Here is an 18,226-nt window from a genome sequence, read left to right as displayed (position 1 = left end):
CAGTAGTAGCTAAGTTGATTTAGTTCATCAAGAACATGACTATGCTATTCAATGCCAGATCAATGAACAACACTATGCCATTTATACGTATACATTTAAGGATTTAAGTGTCAGATTATCAATGATTAGATTTTTATAATCAAGCAAAAAATAAATTTCCTGTTTTTTTTCTGGTTGATATATAGCATATGCCATGTGTCGGCGAATTAATGAGCAGAGATATGCGGCATGGTGCATCTGCGAGTGAACTTTATGCGTGAGAGGGAATCGTTAGAGCGCGACGAAAAGGCAGAAAAATCGTTTTCGAACGATTACGTTCCGGACAGTTCAGAACAATAAGCGGTTTGGGATAACCATTAGTGCTATTAGTGGTCGAAAGATCGAGTTTGGGCTTATTAGTGTTTTTTACCGGCTGCGTTTTGACCGCCGTGACGAGCGACATTATTTCAATTTTATAATCATTGGGTCTCATCCGAAAAAGGTCGCGCTTTAAACTGACGTATTTTTAAAATTAAAAATAAAACATTACTGAGACGCTTCTGTCGAGACTGGTAAAGGCTATCTCACTATTTCGTAAAAAAAAATGAAAATAATTACTTTTATTTAATTGGATAAGATCAAGGATAAAACTGATTAAAGTATAAAAGTAATAGATAACGACGCCAGATGCTATTGACGATATTTTAAGCATCATCTTAATTTATTCTCCTCGGGAGAAGAAGATAGTCGAGGAGCGGCGCACCGGAAATGCGATGACGTTTCACTCCTCGGCGGACAATGGCACGGCGGAGGAAGCAATTCGCCGGAGGACTTAGTTCGCGGCGCTGTTTAGACTTGGGGTGTTTGCCAGCGTAGTAGGAGCATTGTCTTGACAACTTAGCGGTTATTTTACACGCTGTTAGGTCGGTAAGCTAGCCGCGAGTTTACCGCTGTTTCTATGCTAATGAGCCCGAGGCCAGTCAGCGACGCAAAGACGGAGCCCAGAAGACGAGAGACTCTAACCCGGGCTAGAGAAGGAGAACGGGTCTTCTACGGTAGCCTCAAACAGCTCGACTGTAATAGCCGAAACTTGGTCCTGTTTACGCGGAGAGCAACTCCCAGCAAAACGGGCTCTTGGCAAGTGCATGCGCCTCGTACGTTTGGCGTTTGCAAAGGAACTTCACAGGTACACTTGGCACCTCGTCGCCTCTCCCTCTGCTCCGTCTTTTGGATAAAGCCGTTGGAGACTTGTCTTTGGACTTTGTCTTTTGCAGTAACGAGCATGTTAACGAGGCGCTAATTCGCAGGCAAAGTCGCAAATTAAAATTTACATCAAGGGTTGTTTGGGCTCTACAATATCAGCTAAAAGTTAACGAAAGTTAAAAACTGCAGGTTTCTCAGACTCATTCTTTTTTTTCTAATCAACGACAAAAAAATTTTGAAACCAGCTACAAAAAGGACGACACTGACAAATTTGGTTTATAATAGCAGCAAAAATGACCTTTTTTTGCTGCAGCTCTAGGTGAATTCGAATAAATGTTTAGCACAAATACTTATTAGAGTTTTGTTAGCATATGTTAAAAATTTGATTTAACTCATAATGCTACTTTATCAAATTTACAAATAAGAATATGTTACAAAACGCGATTTTACATAAGAATGAATAAAAGAATTATGTTCAAATTTTATACAAATACTTGAACAATTTATAAAATTGAAAAACTTTTAATACCGTCTTATGAATCGTCGGATGTATTCTTTCAGCAAGCATAACTTGTCATTTTTACATATACGCATAATTAGTATAATTGATAGTATACAACAGCTTATTTACAGTTCCTTTATGTTTAATTTCTTTGTGGAATTAATTGAGCCGATTAAAAGCTTAGGTATATATTTTTGTCCTATTATATTTGTGTCAGAAAACATACTTGTTCACTCTTGGCACTGCTAAAAGTTATATTGGGGTGATGAGAGAGAGAGAGAGAGAGAGAACGAGAGAACTTGATTTGAAAGCATCTTTACTCGACGTATCCCGTCGAGGATTAACGCACACGCGTGCACAATATGTATATACTCGCTAGTGGTGGAACGACGCAAGCAATTTCGGATGACTAAAACTAATACGGAGGCGCGTACGGCGGCTGCTTACCCGTTGTAACTAGTAGCAAAACGAGCGCTTGGGAAATGCGCGCACGTAACTGGTTTACACGTATCTAGCTCGCTGCTCGTGCATACCGATATATGTGCCGCATAGGTGCGTGCAGTGATACGCCTATAAAGTAATCTAATACCTACGAGAGCGAGACAAGTAAGGTCGGGTAACTAAAGCCAGAGACTCCGGGGCTGTTTACGTGAGGTAACTCCTAGTAAGACAAGCCCTTGGGAAATACTCGCCAGGTTCGGTGCGTAACGCCAAAGCTCACACTTTATCCCTGGTTGTGTGGGATATTGAGCTGTCGCGCCTCACGGCGCGACGATTCGCGATCCGTCGCCGTCGGCGTGTACATACGTAACCAAGCAGCCGCGCTCGGAAGCGCAATGTGCGTGCACGCGGGAGGATAACGATTCGCGCTGGTATTTTCAACGGAAAGTACTCTTCGCTTTTTCCTTCGAATATTAAGTACACCTTTTAGAAGGTGAATAGGCTGAACAGCCAGCGGCGCGCGGCGTGAACGACCGCTTAAGCAACGTCAAGCTAGCAGAGGTACCTTACTTACATTCGCTATCACTCGATCTCTTCGCCGAATGGGAGAGTCATCTTCGTCACACCGTGACGCGTCGTTATTGTCGCGTAGGGGATTTTAATGCCTCGCTGATAAAATATCTCCCCTTCCGAAACGGGAGAGAGTTACGCGATACCGGTTCTGCTCTTTATCCGGATTTTTCTCTCCTGTCTCGGACCGTTCTTTCGATACCAGTTCCCGTTTTTATCTAACTTAAACGGCGCGGCACGATCGACCTCCGCTTTGTATGTACACTCTAATTCCAGAGCCGAATCGGACTTTACGATCGATCGTGGCGATCCCTCGGATGCAGATTCGTACGCCGATTTCTTGGCATTGACTCGCACGACCTCGAGCATTACAGTAATGGTCGTAACTGCCTTAAAAAGCGGTCTCGGGCGCCATCGGATGGTATAACATGCAAATTGCCGGTTGTTCGATCCAGGAGGGAAACTCAGGATTCCTCGATTGGCTATTCGAGCACACCACGCCATTCCGTATATTTTGCCCGGGCGAAGAGCGCCGGGGACAGGGGGGCCGAAGGAGTTACTCGGGCGATCCGTGAAACCACAGGAAATTGTACACGATCGTGCACCGGGAAATGATCGTCGAATTCAGGGAATCTACCCGCGCGTTCGGATAGATCAAGGTTTTCACGAGTATAACATCGTGCTCCCTTCGCCGGTTATCGCCACGTCTACAAGTTACAACGTACCTTTCTATTTTCGTTTCTTCCAGTTGAACCGACCTATTAAAGGTCAGCGGCAAATTATCGCGTAAGCGCGCAGAACGCTCGCTCGTAGAATTGCGAATAAAAAGTTGCGGAAATCTCGGGAAAACGGAACATTTATTAATCATTGCAAATAACAAATTTTTAGGGATTTGTATTTTTAAACATATGTATATTAATGTTTTTCTTTAATAAGTCGATGAGATTTGTCAAATATCTTTATCTCTTGAAAACAGTTTGAAAGTAAAGGATAAATCAAACAAAAATTCACAATGTTTAAAAAAAAGAGCAGAAAAACAATACAAAAAATTATTATAGAATTATTAGTGAGTCAAAACAATTTAATTTAAATAATATCACGCTTTTTTTCATAAACGGAAATTGCATAATTGCAGAATCGACAAAATAGATACGAAAATAGTAATCCTTGAAACTGTTGACATTTATTGAAAAATGTTCTATAATAATATTACATTTACGACTAGAATTTTTACCCGAATAGAAAAAAAAGCCGTGACGGTGGGGCTTCGAGTAGTGAAATGTAAGGTCGCTGTGCTGACAAAAGTACGCTTGCAAATGTGACGTACTTGTCGACGAGTTCGGCACCGGTATCAGCCGGATGTGCGTGTTTCACGTGCCGCAGGATCAATGGATTTGCGGACGAAGAACAAAGGGCCGCGAATGAGACAGAGCGAGGCGGAGGCGGACGCGAGACGGAGGGAAAGAGAGCGAAAAACGGGAGTAGATCCGCCATCGTGATAACCGGACTGTGGTCGGGGACCCATGAAAAATAACGAAAATTTAGCCGGGGGCTGGGCGCAAAGCGATTAAGTCCATTATACAGTTTTATCAGCATGAGAAAGATCTAATAGCGGCACCTTCATCCCTACCATCGTCCACTTCCCTCGCTCGGCCTTTCGCCGGACTAATTCTCACCCCTCGGCAGAGAGCACCCTCCTCGTGTATGTACGTGCATAGGAACCCCCTCGATGTGTCATACGCCGCATGTACTCGCATGTCTCGCTGTGTCGAACGTTCCGTAATGCACGACGAAAAGGAGAGAAAGAGAGGAGGGCAGTACGTGAATGTGTGAACAAAACGCATTGGCGTATACTTGACAAAACCTTTCGAGTCAACTTAATCTAATTTCATTATTTCAAATAAATTGCGTCATTTTATAACTCAGTCGTATAATTTTTTTTCATTTCGCGTAATTTTTCTTACTTTTATTGATGCTATATTTCATTTAAATATAATAAATGTTTCAAAAATTATTATTTGTACTTGTGAAATGTTATAATCTTAAAAATATGAAAATTATTATAAAAACTATTACAATGGTATAAATAAATTATTCTGATTACTAATATAATTTAATAAAATTGTTGAAGAATCAGAAAATGGTAATATTAAAAATTTACTTCTATATAAGATTGTCTTGAATTGATTCTTTAATTGTAAGTCCCGAGTTTAAGTTATCCGAGTGATACTTTGAAATTCATGGATTTACGAAGATTTTAGGGAACGCTCGTTTGATCTACGCTTATGTAAGACTTAACAATGAACAGCGAACGCTGGTGTATGTAACGGACGGGACACACGCTATATCTAACGAGGCCCGCAACCCTCAGCGATCGAAACACCTGCAGGAAATCACAACCCTCGAATGCAAATATTATCTTAATTGCTATAGAAAACTGCCGCCATTACGTGGAAACGCTTTTTTCTACCACCTACATGCCACGTACGTTCTAACGAGTACAACGGCGCGTGTTGTGATTGAAGCGAGGCCGGGGGGTGGGAGGGGGAGGGAAAAAAGCCACCCTCGAGAAAGACCGTTCGATGGTCAACTTTGGCACAGACCCAACGTGTGGATTAATCAATAATAAAATCTGATGTGGAAGAGTTTGATTGCGTGAGTGACAACGTTTGGCTTAATAAACGAAGAAATCTCCGAAGTTTCTTAAACTTTATCGTTCTAAACACAGATGATTTAAAAATACGTCTGGGATTAATAATTTTTTATTTTTTTATTTTGTTCTATATATTGTTCTATATGATTATTATCTTCTTTCTCTAATTACTGTGATAATTATAATTAGTTTTATGTAGTCTAACCTGGGATTTGAAGACCTACACGTTCGATTTTTGGATTTTGAATTATTTGATAAAACGGAAGGAATCGGCCCTCTTTCTTCAAAAAACGATAATGAGGCATTGATAATGAGGCTTTATTAGCCGTATTTCGTAATATTTTTACATCGACAGATGTAACTCAAGCATGTGCCACTACTAACTTGGTTGACTGGGCGAAGACTAACTAAGCAGCGAAAAATAGATTGGACTACGGAGAGATAAGTTAGTTTTAATAGAGAGATAATTTATTTCACAATTAAATTATTACTGCAAGTACTGTATTATACAGTAATAGAATTATAACAATGAAAGAATATTTGTAATATAACTTTTACCTTCCCGTTCGTAGACGTTTTACTTATGCGTTAGAATTCTTTAAAAGGTGATAAAGTTCTTGTCTGCAAAATTGAAAACGTAATGTCGCAAAGTGGCCTTTAGCTGGGTTTCAAGGCACTTGCTCGCTATCAATGCAAATTGCCCGTAATGGAAGCTTTTAGACGAAATCCGATCTCTTCGGGAATGGATAATTCGCGAGTGTCACCCCGCGGTAACTGTTGCAAATCGCGCGGCGTTAAAGGTACTTATAACCTTTAGATACTGAAGGACTAAAATGACATATTGTCTTGAATATAAGCAAAAATTGAGTACTTTGATATAATTTAATTAGTAGAAAAAATTTCAAGTCAGTTTAATTTCGTTAATCACATCAGTTTCCTATAGAAAAAAATGTATTCCACGCGTACAAATTTTCGATCCTCGTATTTGCATTTTTTTTTTGCAAACTGTTCTAATGTATTAAATATAAAGTATTAATTATTATATTAGTAATAATTATTATTGTTATATAATATTGTAACGAAACATTTAATAAAAGTTCAACTGTAATGTTTCTATCATTTTGTTAATAGCTTCTTTTAAGTGACACGCGTTAAGCTAATGCTGCATTTCATAACTTCTTCGCATTTGAATGCAGATAGAACGTTAACAAATCCGTTTCGTCAACCACGACGGCAAATTGTCGATTTAGAAATGCGCTTTGAGCAACGTCCGCTTTGGAAGTTCTTCCTACCATCCATCCTTTTTATACAGGACTTAATTAATTTCTCATGCACGCCGCTTCATAGAAACTCGAATGTCTTGCGCGATCCCGTGCATAATGAGTTGACGCAAAAGATATTAACAAATCGACCAGCTATGCACTTTTTAATTGGTCGTTGACTTTCCATCCGATAACTCGTTACTTGCGGAATTGGTAATTACGGGATCTTACATAATTACGAACTTATAAAGTGGCACCTCAATCATCTATAACTTAGATGTACTTACATTTAATTTGCATCACAAATATGTATTATTTTTTGCGATTGTCTTTTTCTGTTAGTATCCATGTAGTACCATTATTCACTTAATTTTCAATTTATCATTATTTATCTATGCTATTAATATAGCTAATAAATATTAACATTAAATAGGATTATATTTAATAACAATAAAATTTGTAACGGTTGTAGACAATTTTGTCCATTTTACAAGATAGTGAAAAAATCCATTTTATAAAATAGTAAAAGATTTTATTTGTATGTATAAAATATAATTTTTTTAAATTGGAAGACAAGTATAAGTTATTTATATTTAATTACGCACCATACAATTAAGACGCGAACAGCACGCGGTGCTTAAAACTCAATTGTTTAATTAAACGAAGCATTTACATAGACGCGTATCTGAGAAGAGGTTTTCTATTTTTAGATTCTCGTATCCGATGGACGATGCTAAAACTTCACCATTAACCTTCGACCGGAACGTTACGGTTCCTTCCTCGTGCGCCAAATTTCCGTCATTCTGCCCGTGAGAACGCATTACGATCTTAATGAGCACTTAGCATAACAAACGCAAGATCGGATCGGGTTGCTAAGCGGAGCCGCGCACGCACCGACGATGAGCAAGAATGCGCGCGAGCGCATCGGCTTTGCGGTGTGAGGGAAACTAGGCGATCGCCCCAAGCTTCGTAAATGCAACGGTCTCACATGTGTGTAGCCGCGATCTCACGTGTATAAGCCTCTTACGCGCGGCATAGCTGCTACACAAAGATATCCCGCGTGTAAGTACAGTGTACGCATGCGAATCTCTCGGCACGTCTAAGCTTAGAGGTGTTGAGCGTACACGTGTACGAATACAGGCCTCGAGTACAACAATCTTGAGAGTGGAGGATTTTCTGCGCGAGAAAGATGATGGATTCGCACCATCGGGGATCATGAAGGATCTCATTGTTGCTTAGAAATGAGGCAACTATTAAAGCATTAACGTACATAATCGTGTTTGATTATATAAAATGCAGATCTCTTGAATGATCATTGAAATAGCGATGTAAAACATTTTTTTTATACGCGAGTAGATGTAATTATAGGAAGACCCTGACGAAATTCAAGCGTGATAAGCAATATTGCGAAAGATTTTGACATTCTGGCAATCAGTTTGAGTGTTTTTCTTTATTTTGACGGCGTGACAAAATTATTTTCAGATTCGTATCTAACAAGGGACCACAACCAAGTGTCCTCCTCCGATTTTAATAAGCTTTGGATATGTTAAAACACGGACACAAATAAGAGACACATATTTTTTTTATACGCGCTGAATCACATGTCAAGGGGGTGAAACACCCCTTTGAAAAAAATCAGTTTTTTTTTCGAAGCGAATATCATCCAATTATAAGAGATGGAAAAAATATTCTGAATAAAAGTTGAATAGTTGATTAAAAAATTTTTTAAATCTTTTCTACTGTTATAAAGAACTCTTCGGGCTATTCAACTATTTATTTAGAATATTTTTTTTCTATCTCTTGTAGTTTTGACGATATTCGCTTCAAAAGAAACATACTCATTTTCTCAAAGGGTTGTTTTACCCTCTTAACGTGTGACTCGGCTCGTATAAAAAGATACGTGTCTCTTATCTTGGTTTATATTTAACACATCTAAAGCTCATTAAAATTGGAAAGTGGACACTTAGTTGTGTTCCCTTGTAAATAGATTTTTAAGCACTTTTTTAGCAAGAAAAACTTTTTTTCATAAACTTATGTCTAAATGCTCTCTAATTTTTCCAGACATTAAAAATAATATTATATCTTGGACAGGTGACGCAGATCGCGTCCTCGTCGACAATCGTTGAGAAAATAGACGACGCAACGTGGAGAAACGGGAAGCAATCGCGTTCGCCGAGGAAGGCGGCTTCCCGGTTTCGCGACGCGATGCGCATGCGAGCGGCTCCCGACTTATGGAAGTTTAGCCGTTAACTTAACCGGCGTTTACCTTAATCTAAGATCAGCCACGGCCCCCGAGCCGTGCACCGCGCGGTATAATGTATGGCCGTATGAATATGCATTGGACACGGTATGAGGTCTACCGCGTGCGTGTGCCGGGCGCGTATACGTGCGAGCGCGCCCCGTTGACGTGTTTGCCCACGCTCACTTTGCCGGTACACACGACCGACGATACGCTCTCGCGGTGTGCACGCGCGATTCAATGGTGTTACCGTCAATGGTGTTGAGCGCGTAAGAAGCTCGATGTACGTCACTTTTATTTATTTTAAATTTGCTCTCCGTGACGTAACATGATATTCCGGAATCTCCTAGCGCGTACCAGCGAGATGGAGTCATTTCTTAACGGAGTGCGTAAGATCGTGTTAGAGAATGTGACAGCATATCGAAAAATATATGAATAAGTAATAATATTAAAGTAGTAATTACTTAATATAATTTTAATGTTTGACTGTCCGTTTGTCCGTCTGTAAGTCTGCAAAAGAGATGGCTTAACTTTTTCAAACTTTATTTTCGCCAGTAGACATATCCAGGAACCTTAGCTCCACTGAGGTAAAATACGAGACTTATCAGTTGAAACATCTGCTGTAAAGAGGTCAAAGGTCAATAAAACTTTTTGACAAAGTTTTTCCAATGGTTTTCCTCTGTACCAATTACTTATATCCGTTACAAAAAGTTTATTAATTGTTTCATCTTTGCTTGGACTAAAACGATTGTTCATTGTTGTTTGAGATATCGTTGCCAGATAGTTTTCAAAGATAATTATAGCACATATGTTATTTAAAATAGAATAAATATAAAAAGATATTTAATATTTATAAAAATGGAAGTATTGGACAAATTTTTATATCCATTCTCTCTGCGCCACGAGAGATATCGAATCTTACAAATCATTGTAAGATATTGTGATTGTAAGATCTCAAATCCTACAATCACAATATCTTACAAAAATAAAAAGCATTTTAAATGCGAGAGATGAGTGACTATTGTCGTTCGATGTACAGAATCTTTTTTCTATTTCTTCTTTTCCCTCTTCCATAAAATTTATTTTTCTTTTTCCTTAGATTTACGTAATTTTCATTACCTTAATAGTAGAATTTACTCGGTAAGGGAAACGTATGAAATAATCTGAACATGATATGAAAAAGAAAAATAGCATACGTCTTGTTCACTGGCGTCGGTTAACAAACGAGAGCAGGTTATATTATTTTCACGACTGCGTGTGGGAGTAATTTGTGTGTCGCGAGTGTACGTCGTACGTAGCGAACGATACGACACGGAGACGTCGGAGCAAGTGGAAGGCTGATTCTTATCCGAATTTTACGAGTGTTTTAAAGGATCGTTAATTTCAGGATTTTATCGTGTATATTCGCCTCGGGCCTCGATCGTACGAATGTTCAGTTCTAACGGCAGCTGCTAAAAACGGATTATAAAGTAAGTTGAGCATCGATGTTGTGCTGTCTCGTTGCATTAGCGACTTTTAATTCATCGAAGCGAATGTAAGGACCGATTGGTTAAGGATAGCCGATAAACAAAGTTATTCGCGTTCTGTTTTACGCAACATCTGTTGTCTTCGATTGCTTAAGTATGTATGTGCCATATTTAAAAGAATTATCAGAAAAATATAAAAAAATTTCATAGATTGTTCCATTATTAAGTTTGAACATCTGTGTAAAAATTATCTTATTGATTGAAAAATTATTTAATTTTTTGTTTACTCTTGAATCTTCTTGCAAAACCTCGTTTTGTAACATTTATTTGAAAATTTGCGGAAGTAACATCACAAATTGAATTGAATTTTTTAATCGTACTAATAAAAATGCGTGCAAAAATTTATTTCAATTTTTGCTCGTTTAAAAGTTATTTATCTAAAACAGCAATAAAATAATTTTCGCTGCATAAACTTTTTGGTTTCTTTTTTAGTTTTTTTACTGGTGTCAGAGTCAAAATTCAAATATGCAAGATAAACATTTTTTGTCGTTAATTAAAAAAAAACCTATAGTTTTTAAAGTTTTATAACTTTTATTGTAGAGCGAAAACATTGACACGAGAAGTATTTCGTGGACATTTTAATGATGAGTTATAATGTATGTACAACGCGCGTTGTGTTTTTTATATCTTTAATGAGAAATCGACCGTAGAAATATTGATCATAATTTTAAATAAATTTAATTAAATTACTAGCCCTATTTTGCTGGAAAACCAATTAATCAAAAATTATACCGACTTTAATTTTAAAAGCATATATAAATAATAAAATAATTGCATAAGCATTATAAATGGCGCTATTATTTTTTTTTTTATAGAGAAAAGACATAATTCACCGTAAAATTTATGATGCTTTGAAGGGAGAAAGAAAGCGAGTAAGACCGTGTTCAGATTACGGAAAATTCTCCCTGAATACGTTGAGCTTAAGTTTATACATTGTTTCAAAGTGACTGAAAAATGTCATTACGGTCCAACCGGAGGGTCTCGGATTTATGAGGCTTAATTGGCACGTTGATAGGAGCAGTTTTAACGCTCTTAACTTTTCACTTCGTGTTCCTGACCGGATCGCAAGACTCAAGTCACATCCTCATGTAAATTTAATGACATACACGTGGATATTACTTGTCCGGGTATTAGCGCGATATATCCATATTAATGTCTACGGGTTGCTTTCCGTGTTAAAAAGTGTCAAAGAGCCTCGGGAAAATTTTCCTCAAGATTTCCGACATGTACTAAGGCCGGAGTGGCGCATTTTAACGACATTAACTTCTCATTTCCATTAAACGGCGGTACATCATTCTGTGTAAATTATCTTGTCGTGTAATTTTCTTCTGTTTTAAGTATTTTATACACGTAACATAATTAAAAATAGTTCGCACACGTTAGCTTTAAATTCATTTGCAAAGCATAAAAAGTAAAGATATATTGAAACAAATACCATTAAATAAATAAAAGAAATAACACTATCAGGTGAAATGCATCTATACATCAAATTATACTTAATTTACGAAAGATTATATGCTACGTGTCCTTCGAAGGAATAAATATGAACAATCTGATGATAAATAACAAACTAATAAATAATAAATTTGAATTGCAAGAGATTGTGTGTTTCATAAACATATACATAATTCAGAATTGCGTGAATCCGACACGGTGATATTTACGTTTACTCGTCCAATCAAGATTGTCATAACATTATCATAAATTGACCTTATACTTCATACTGCGCATTCATAAGCTTACGTCGAGAATATTTAGACGCTGTGAAATATATCAATATAAATATCGTTTCTCTCTGGTAATTAACATCGAGTTTTTCTACATTATCCACGCATCTTTCCGTGAAGATTTCAGCAAGCCAATTACCGAGCGATAAGTATGCCCTTTAACGACGTTAAATTTTCATTTCGTTGCCCCGCGAGTGCGACACTCGTGGCTAATTCTCATGTTTAATTAATGAGACGTGCACGTACGAACGCATCACCTCTCAGGCGCGGCCCGTGCAACACGAGCACGCTTGTTCGCCGTGCTCGCGAAGGGGGTAACGCGTGTAAAGGTGCGTGTAAAATAAAAGGTGAAAAAATTAGCCGTGCACATTTTCTTACGAGTCACCGGCTTTCGTGTCGAGTCACGCTTTGACGATCGCATTACAGGCTCCGTTAATTTCTTCCACAGAAATGAGCTGTCCCGCAAACCGATTCTACAGAAACGATTTTGTATTTACTATGTTGGAATTGACATCGAGAGATCGAGCATCGATAAAAAATTTTAAAGAGGAGTGAAATTGCTAAATTAAACAAATTTAAAACTACGTTATATACGTATGAATGATAGACATGCAATATAAAATTAAAAAATCAAGAGCACGTATAAATGAGCATAATTATAAATTCATAAATTCTTGTTATTGTGTAGATCTCATACGATATCATAAATATTATTACAGCTATCTTGTATTATAATCAACTTAATTTATTACTTAATTAATAGTAAAACAAAAATTCAAAAAATTTTCTACAGTCTTTTTTTAGGGCAATTATTTTCTTATATAATACTTGCGTATTTACACACCGGAATATAAATACATTATTATATGTAAGAATAGCCTTTTGTAATTAAATAATAAATTATATTTGTACGCTGGATACATTTTTCTCTAGATATTTATATACGTAAGCATTTTATATTTTTAGAGAGCGTTTTATTGCAATTTTAGATATATATCTATTAATTTCTTTTCTATTATTTAAGTGACTCTAAAGTCATAAAACAGAACATGGTTACTATTTTTAGGTTGCTAGATTTAATTAGAATACTTTGGAAAAATCGAGAACAATGATTTCGAAATAGAGTAATAATTTATATACAAATAATATCACTTAGTTTTCTTCTACACAAATTTGTTTTTATTCCTTTTGACACGCTTAAGATTGTAAACAAAGAGATAGTTCTCCTCGAACAGTCGTAGCAGTATCCACATTTTTCCCCGGACTATTTTTTGTGGAAGATTTAAAAAATTCACTCATCATACATATCACATAAACTCATGTAAACTGTAATAACAAATTGCAATTAAATGCGATGACATGAGCCATCATTTGTAAAAATTTTACGATACCGATTACAAAAACTGTCATCATTGTATCTTACTAAATTATAACTTACTATTTGGTTCACCATTTAGACATATTAATAACATTATTAATGTAATTGGCTCAATTATTGCACAATTTAACGCTCAACGTCACTCTGCAACGACATCGGTAACACAGCTCAGTTTAATCAACGTGCTTCTTTGATATGCTTAACGAGCCTTTTCTTGAGCTTCGGCGACAGGGGGACGCAAAAAAAAGTTCACGTAGCAAAAAACGCCGCGCTTGCTCGCCCGGACTCCCGAGTTCGCTCGTTCGCTCGCCTGCTCGTCGTGAATTCGTAAATTTCGCGGAGTAAGTTCGCGGAGCTGGGACCACCCTTCTCCGTTTCGATGGCACTTCACCCCTTCCAGCCAGGTCTCGCTGGACCCTCTCTTTCTCCCTCCCTCTCTCGCCGTTCTCTCGACGATCCGCTTCGCTGTTCCATTTCGAGGAGAGCGAGCTGAAAGTGGGAGGCCAGTATCACCGCCCGCTCCACCCTGCTCCGTTCCCTCCCTCCCCTTTCCTCATGTAATCCCCTGCCTCCGCTCCTATGCCTCCCACCATCGTCGTCTTCCGCGCGAGGAGCTTGGGTGCCCCCTTCCCCCGTCCGGACTATAATGAAAGATATTAACTACAATTTTATATCGAATTACCGCTGAAACACATTTCAAATTACTTGGGCGTAGCCGTGGCACATAGCGGAGGCGCCGAGGTTGCTTCGGTCGGGATTGGCGGGATGCTTAACGGTGGTGAACGGGATTGGCGCGGACGTGGGAGTGGTGGGGTGAACGGGAGGCGTGTCAGAATCCCGATATGGCCGCCCAGGAACGAGCGGAGGTGCTTACCGTCGTCAGTAAAGGCAGACCAGTCGTGGCAACTCGATGCACGCGCACGTTTCGTGTGCACGACGTACATAATCCTGGGCAGACCGATCGGAGTGATTCTTTATCCGGTGAGGATCGGAACTCCGCATCAGATCGATCCTCTATTCCGGAATCGCACGCTCGCGATCGTTTGATTCGCGAAACGGAAGTTGCTGTCAATCGAGGAATCTTCGCCGTGACGGATATTCAATCTATAAACATTTATTAAACTTTGATCCTCGACTCTATCAAAGTGATCTGAATGGTCTAACGACGCACCAAAACGTGAAGGAGTCAGGTGACACAGTGCAACCCAAAGGAGAACAGTGCTGATAAACTGTAACGGTATACTGTCGGTTCGAAATCGGTAAGCTCGACGAAAGTCTCGTCGTGAGAGTGATCAATTTTAGTATGCGTGACAGGCGACCGCGATAAGCCAGTTAAATATAGACTCTCGAAACGGACGCGATTGAGATAAACCAATCGAGTGACGGTTGCTAAACTGATCGGACTTTGATTGAAGTGATCGCTCGTGGTCATTCGCCAGACACAATTGAAATCTAGAAGACTAGTGTGAGGAATGTGCAAATGTCTAGAAATTTTTCTTCAGGGGTATCGCATTTGTTTCATAGTTAAACGACTGGTTGACTGAAACAGTAGGAGGTCTCGAACTTGTTTCTTCGTAGGCGAGGTACACGCCAAGCACGTAATCGTGCAAAAGTGAGAGGAGAACGCGCCACTAGAATCTTATATAAAAATAATTAATAATTGAACGAGCAAAGAAAAGGAGAAAAAGAAAAGCGGAAATGGCCGGCGGCTTCGCTCTTATGCGCGGCAATTATGTTAAGTGGCCAATTAGCAATTAACCAGGGAGCCGAGCCGAGCGGCCCCTTAATTGCGCTTGGGAAGAAGGTGGTGGCGGAGGTGGAGCGACCGAGTGAGCGGGAGGAAGTGCAAGGTGTACAGGCATCGCGACGCAAATACCTGTCTCACGCGCCATTTATTTCAGATTTTCTTGAAAGCTTTTCGTCCCCCGATCGTTTCTCCAAATCGCTCTCGGACTTTTGAAGATTCCAACGCCGCAGCGCGAGACACGAATTTCTAAATCTCTAAGGTCGAGATTAATTGAGTGTTCCTAGCATTCTCATGTTCTCGACACGAATGTTTGTCGCGAAAGAAATTTCTTGACCCTCTCGTCGAAAAATTAGTCCCTCGATCGCGACAGATCCGAGATTAAGCGCATCAAATGATGCCGGACAACGCGCCAATCGTACGCGGAAGAGAGGAAGAGAAGTGATCCAGAGATCGGATCTACCAAGGATACAGTGCAGTGAAATTGAAATAGAGTGAGAGGGCACGATCTCTTCCTGGGATAGGCTACGTCGTCATCGTCGGCAAGATTCTGTCTCCCAGGTACCGGGCGAGTCCTGGGGTGGCGACAGAGGCACCTGCAGGTGCCCGTAGCCCGAAGGAACCACCTGCGTCTACCGTGATGACGGTCCATCATCAGCAGAACCACCACGTGGCCGCTCTCAGTGGCGTCACCGTGGCCAATAACGGTTTGAATCTTAGCAGGATGTCCGGCCTGGAGGCGCATCGGCTGGAGAACATTGTCGATCGAAACGGCGTGGCGGTGGAACGTCTTTCCAACGGGCTGGACTCGCGGAACAACAATTTGAACAATAACAACGGCTTGGAGAGGGGCGATGCCTCGACGACGATGCCGCAGAGGTCGAGGTTCATGATCACCGATATTCTAGGCGGCGCATCCAGCAAGATGCACCAATCCGGACTACCTAGCCAGGAACCACCCGGAAGTCCACCCTCGACGCCGCGGGACCTCAGTGTCAGGCATCAGTCCAGAACGTCCTTGAGCAACAGTAATCTAGACGAGGACAGCGACGCCAGCCACCACGACGGCGCTTCCGTTACGTCCAATGGTAAATCATACTTTATTACACGCTTTCGAAACTCTGTTTGTCGCTCGGCGTAACGACGTGATGAAGCCGGGACGATATCGGAGTATATGATTTTTTACGAATATTTCTGGTCTCTCTTCTAAGCGGAAAGAAGAGACATGTTCATCGAGTAAACATGTCACCGTGAAACGTAGCATTGAGTTAGCTAGATTTTGAAAGATACTGAATAAAAATGGGGTAAAAATGGAATAAATAGGTTATATGGACAACTGTGTATCTCTATGATTCAAGCGGAAACATTTAAAACGTGCGGTAACTGCTTTAAAATTCAATTAAAAATGACTATTCTGCTTTGTTGAGTCAGTTTATCTATTCAGTTTATTGAGTTCTATCTATTTTTGGATTCTCACGGAAACAGACAGTATCCGGTTTATTATATAGATAAACAGCATATATAATTTTTCTACTGCGTTATAATTAAGCGATCTTAAAACGTGTGTAGCGGAAAAATAGAGGAATAAAAGCATCGTGTTTCCTCATCTGTCGATAGCCAAAATTTCTACCTGACTGAAAGTGGAATGATATAGCCTGTGGTCACGTTCATTACGAAACGTGCGAGTATTGTGATTTCGTTTGTTCACCTGATCGCTCGCGTGGACTTTCACGAGGTGTCAAGGACACTTATGGGACACGGTCGGTCCCTTTCGACCGGATGTTCCAATCGGTGAGATCACGTCGGCCGTTGCTGGTTACGCGCATAGAGAAAACGCCTCTTTCGAGAATCAGATATATCTCCGCTGAGATAAACGTCCCTCTCTCTTCTCTCTCTCCCTTTCTCTCTCTGCGGGTTGTTGTGCCCATCCGACCGACAACGTTTAGGAATTCTAATGGTTCTAAATTGGAGCTCAGCATTCGAAAGCTTTAATTATGTTACCCTCATTTGTTTCATTCATCTTTTCTACCTGCGCCCCGCTGAGTTCAATCCCTCGGGCTGAACAAGTGCTAAGTTATCGCAACTCGTTCGATCGGACGACGCCGAATTTCGTAAGACCCTCGAGCCACCAGCATTACGCAAAAGTTCACGCACAACGGAGGTCACGCAAGTGAAACGTTAGAGAATCGATTTTTAATTACAGCAAAACTTTCACGTTAATTAGCCTAAGAGCCGGTGGGGTAATGCGTGCAAATTATCAACTTGGCGAGTATAAATGTAAATACAATACTTGTTTGAAAAGTGTTACTCGACTACACACTATACTCGATTTCTATTGCGATAATAAACGTATAGCTGTAAACGCGCGCAGCGATCGCAGAAACCGCGGGTCGCGACGGTATTTTCTCCCGAGACTCGTCGGAGGAGCTATTAAGGTGACCTGTGCCGAGCGTATCGGCACAATTTCCGTTAATTCGCGGCTTCTTCTCGCCCGACCGATCGGCCTCCTTTTCTCCCCGGGCTGCTTGTTTTTAAACGCGACGCTCCAACGAAGCCGCTCGCTACAACGACTAAGCCGGCTGTTTATTCCGTAATCGGCTTATTTCCTCAAAGAAGCGCATTAGCGACAATTACGCGGACGACGGCGATGCGATTAGAAGCGGCGACGGCGGGCAACGGCGGGTAACACTAATACTGCTTCCGCGGCACTAAATCCGTCGCTCCTTCCTTGTGAAAACATCAGCGGGCTATTAAGGCGCCAATTTTTCCACGACATTGACTCGCCGCGCGCGACGGCTCGCACCTTGCACCGCGTCGCTATTTATAACTCCCCTTAAGTGTTTCACGGACAAGACCAATGACCAGCCCCGGCGCGGCGTTTGGAAATCTCGAGAGTCACGTCATGGTAATCGATAATCGTCGTCCTTGCCTCGCTACGGTGACACGAGGGAATAGGGAAAAGTGCCCGCGATAAGAGATATACTGCTGCCGGATCGTGCTGG

At 40.3% G+C, this 18,226-nt stretch overlaps 2 protein-coding genes across 2 annotated transcripts in view; one reads left to right on the top strand and one right to left on the bottom strand.

Annotated features, from left to right (window-relative positions):
- Window positions 1–18,226, bottom strand: part of LOC105201980 (arrestin homolog) — a 199,214-nt gene that overhangs the window by 137,519 nt on the left and 43,469 nt on the right. The gene's annotated exons all lie outside the window — the stretch shown is intronic.
- LOC105201984 (homeobox protein B-H2) overlaps window positions 15,359–18,226 on the top strand; it is a 34,750-nt gene continuing 31,882 nt past the window's right edge. The window contains exon 1 of the mRNA XM_011170307.3: window positions 15,359–16,312. Coding sequence (XP_011168609.1) covers window positions 15,865–16,312 — 448 coding nt within the window. The 5' untranslated portion in view covers window positions 15,359–15,864. The remainder of the gene's footprint in view (window positions 16,313–18,226) is intronic.

Source organism: Solenopsis invicta, chromosome 1 (assembly GCF_016802725.1).
Source record: "Solenopsis invicta isolate M01_SB chromosome 1, UNIL_Sinv_3.0, whole genome shotgun sequence".
In the NCBI taxonomy this organism is placed as follows: Eukaryota; Metazoa; Arthropoda; class Insecta; order Hymenoptera; family Formicidae; genus Solenopsis; species Solenopsis invicta.
This window is presented reverse-complemented; position numbering and strand designations above follow the sequence as displayed.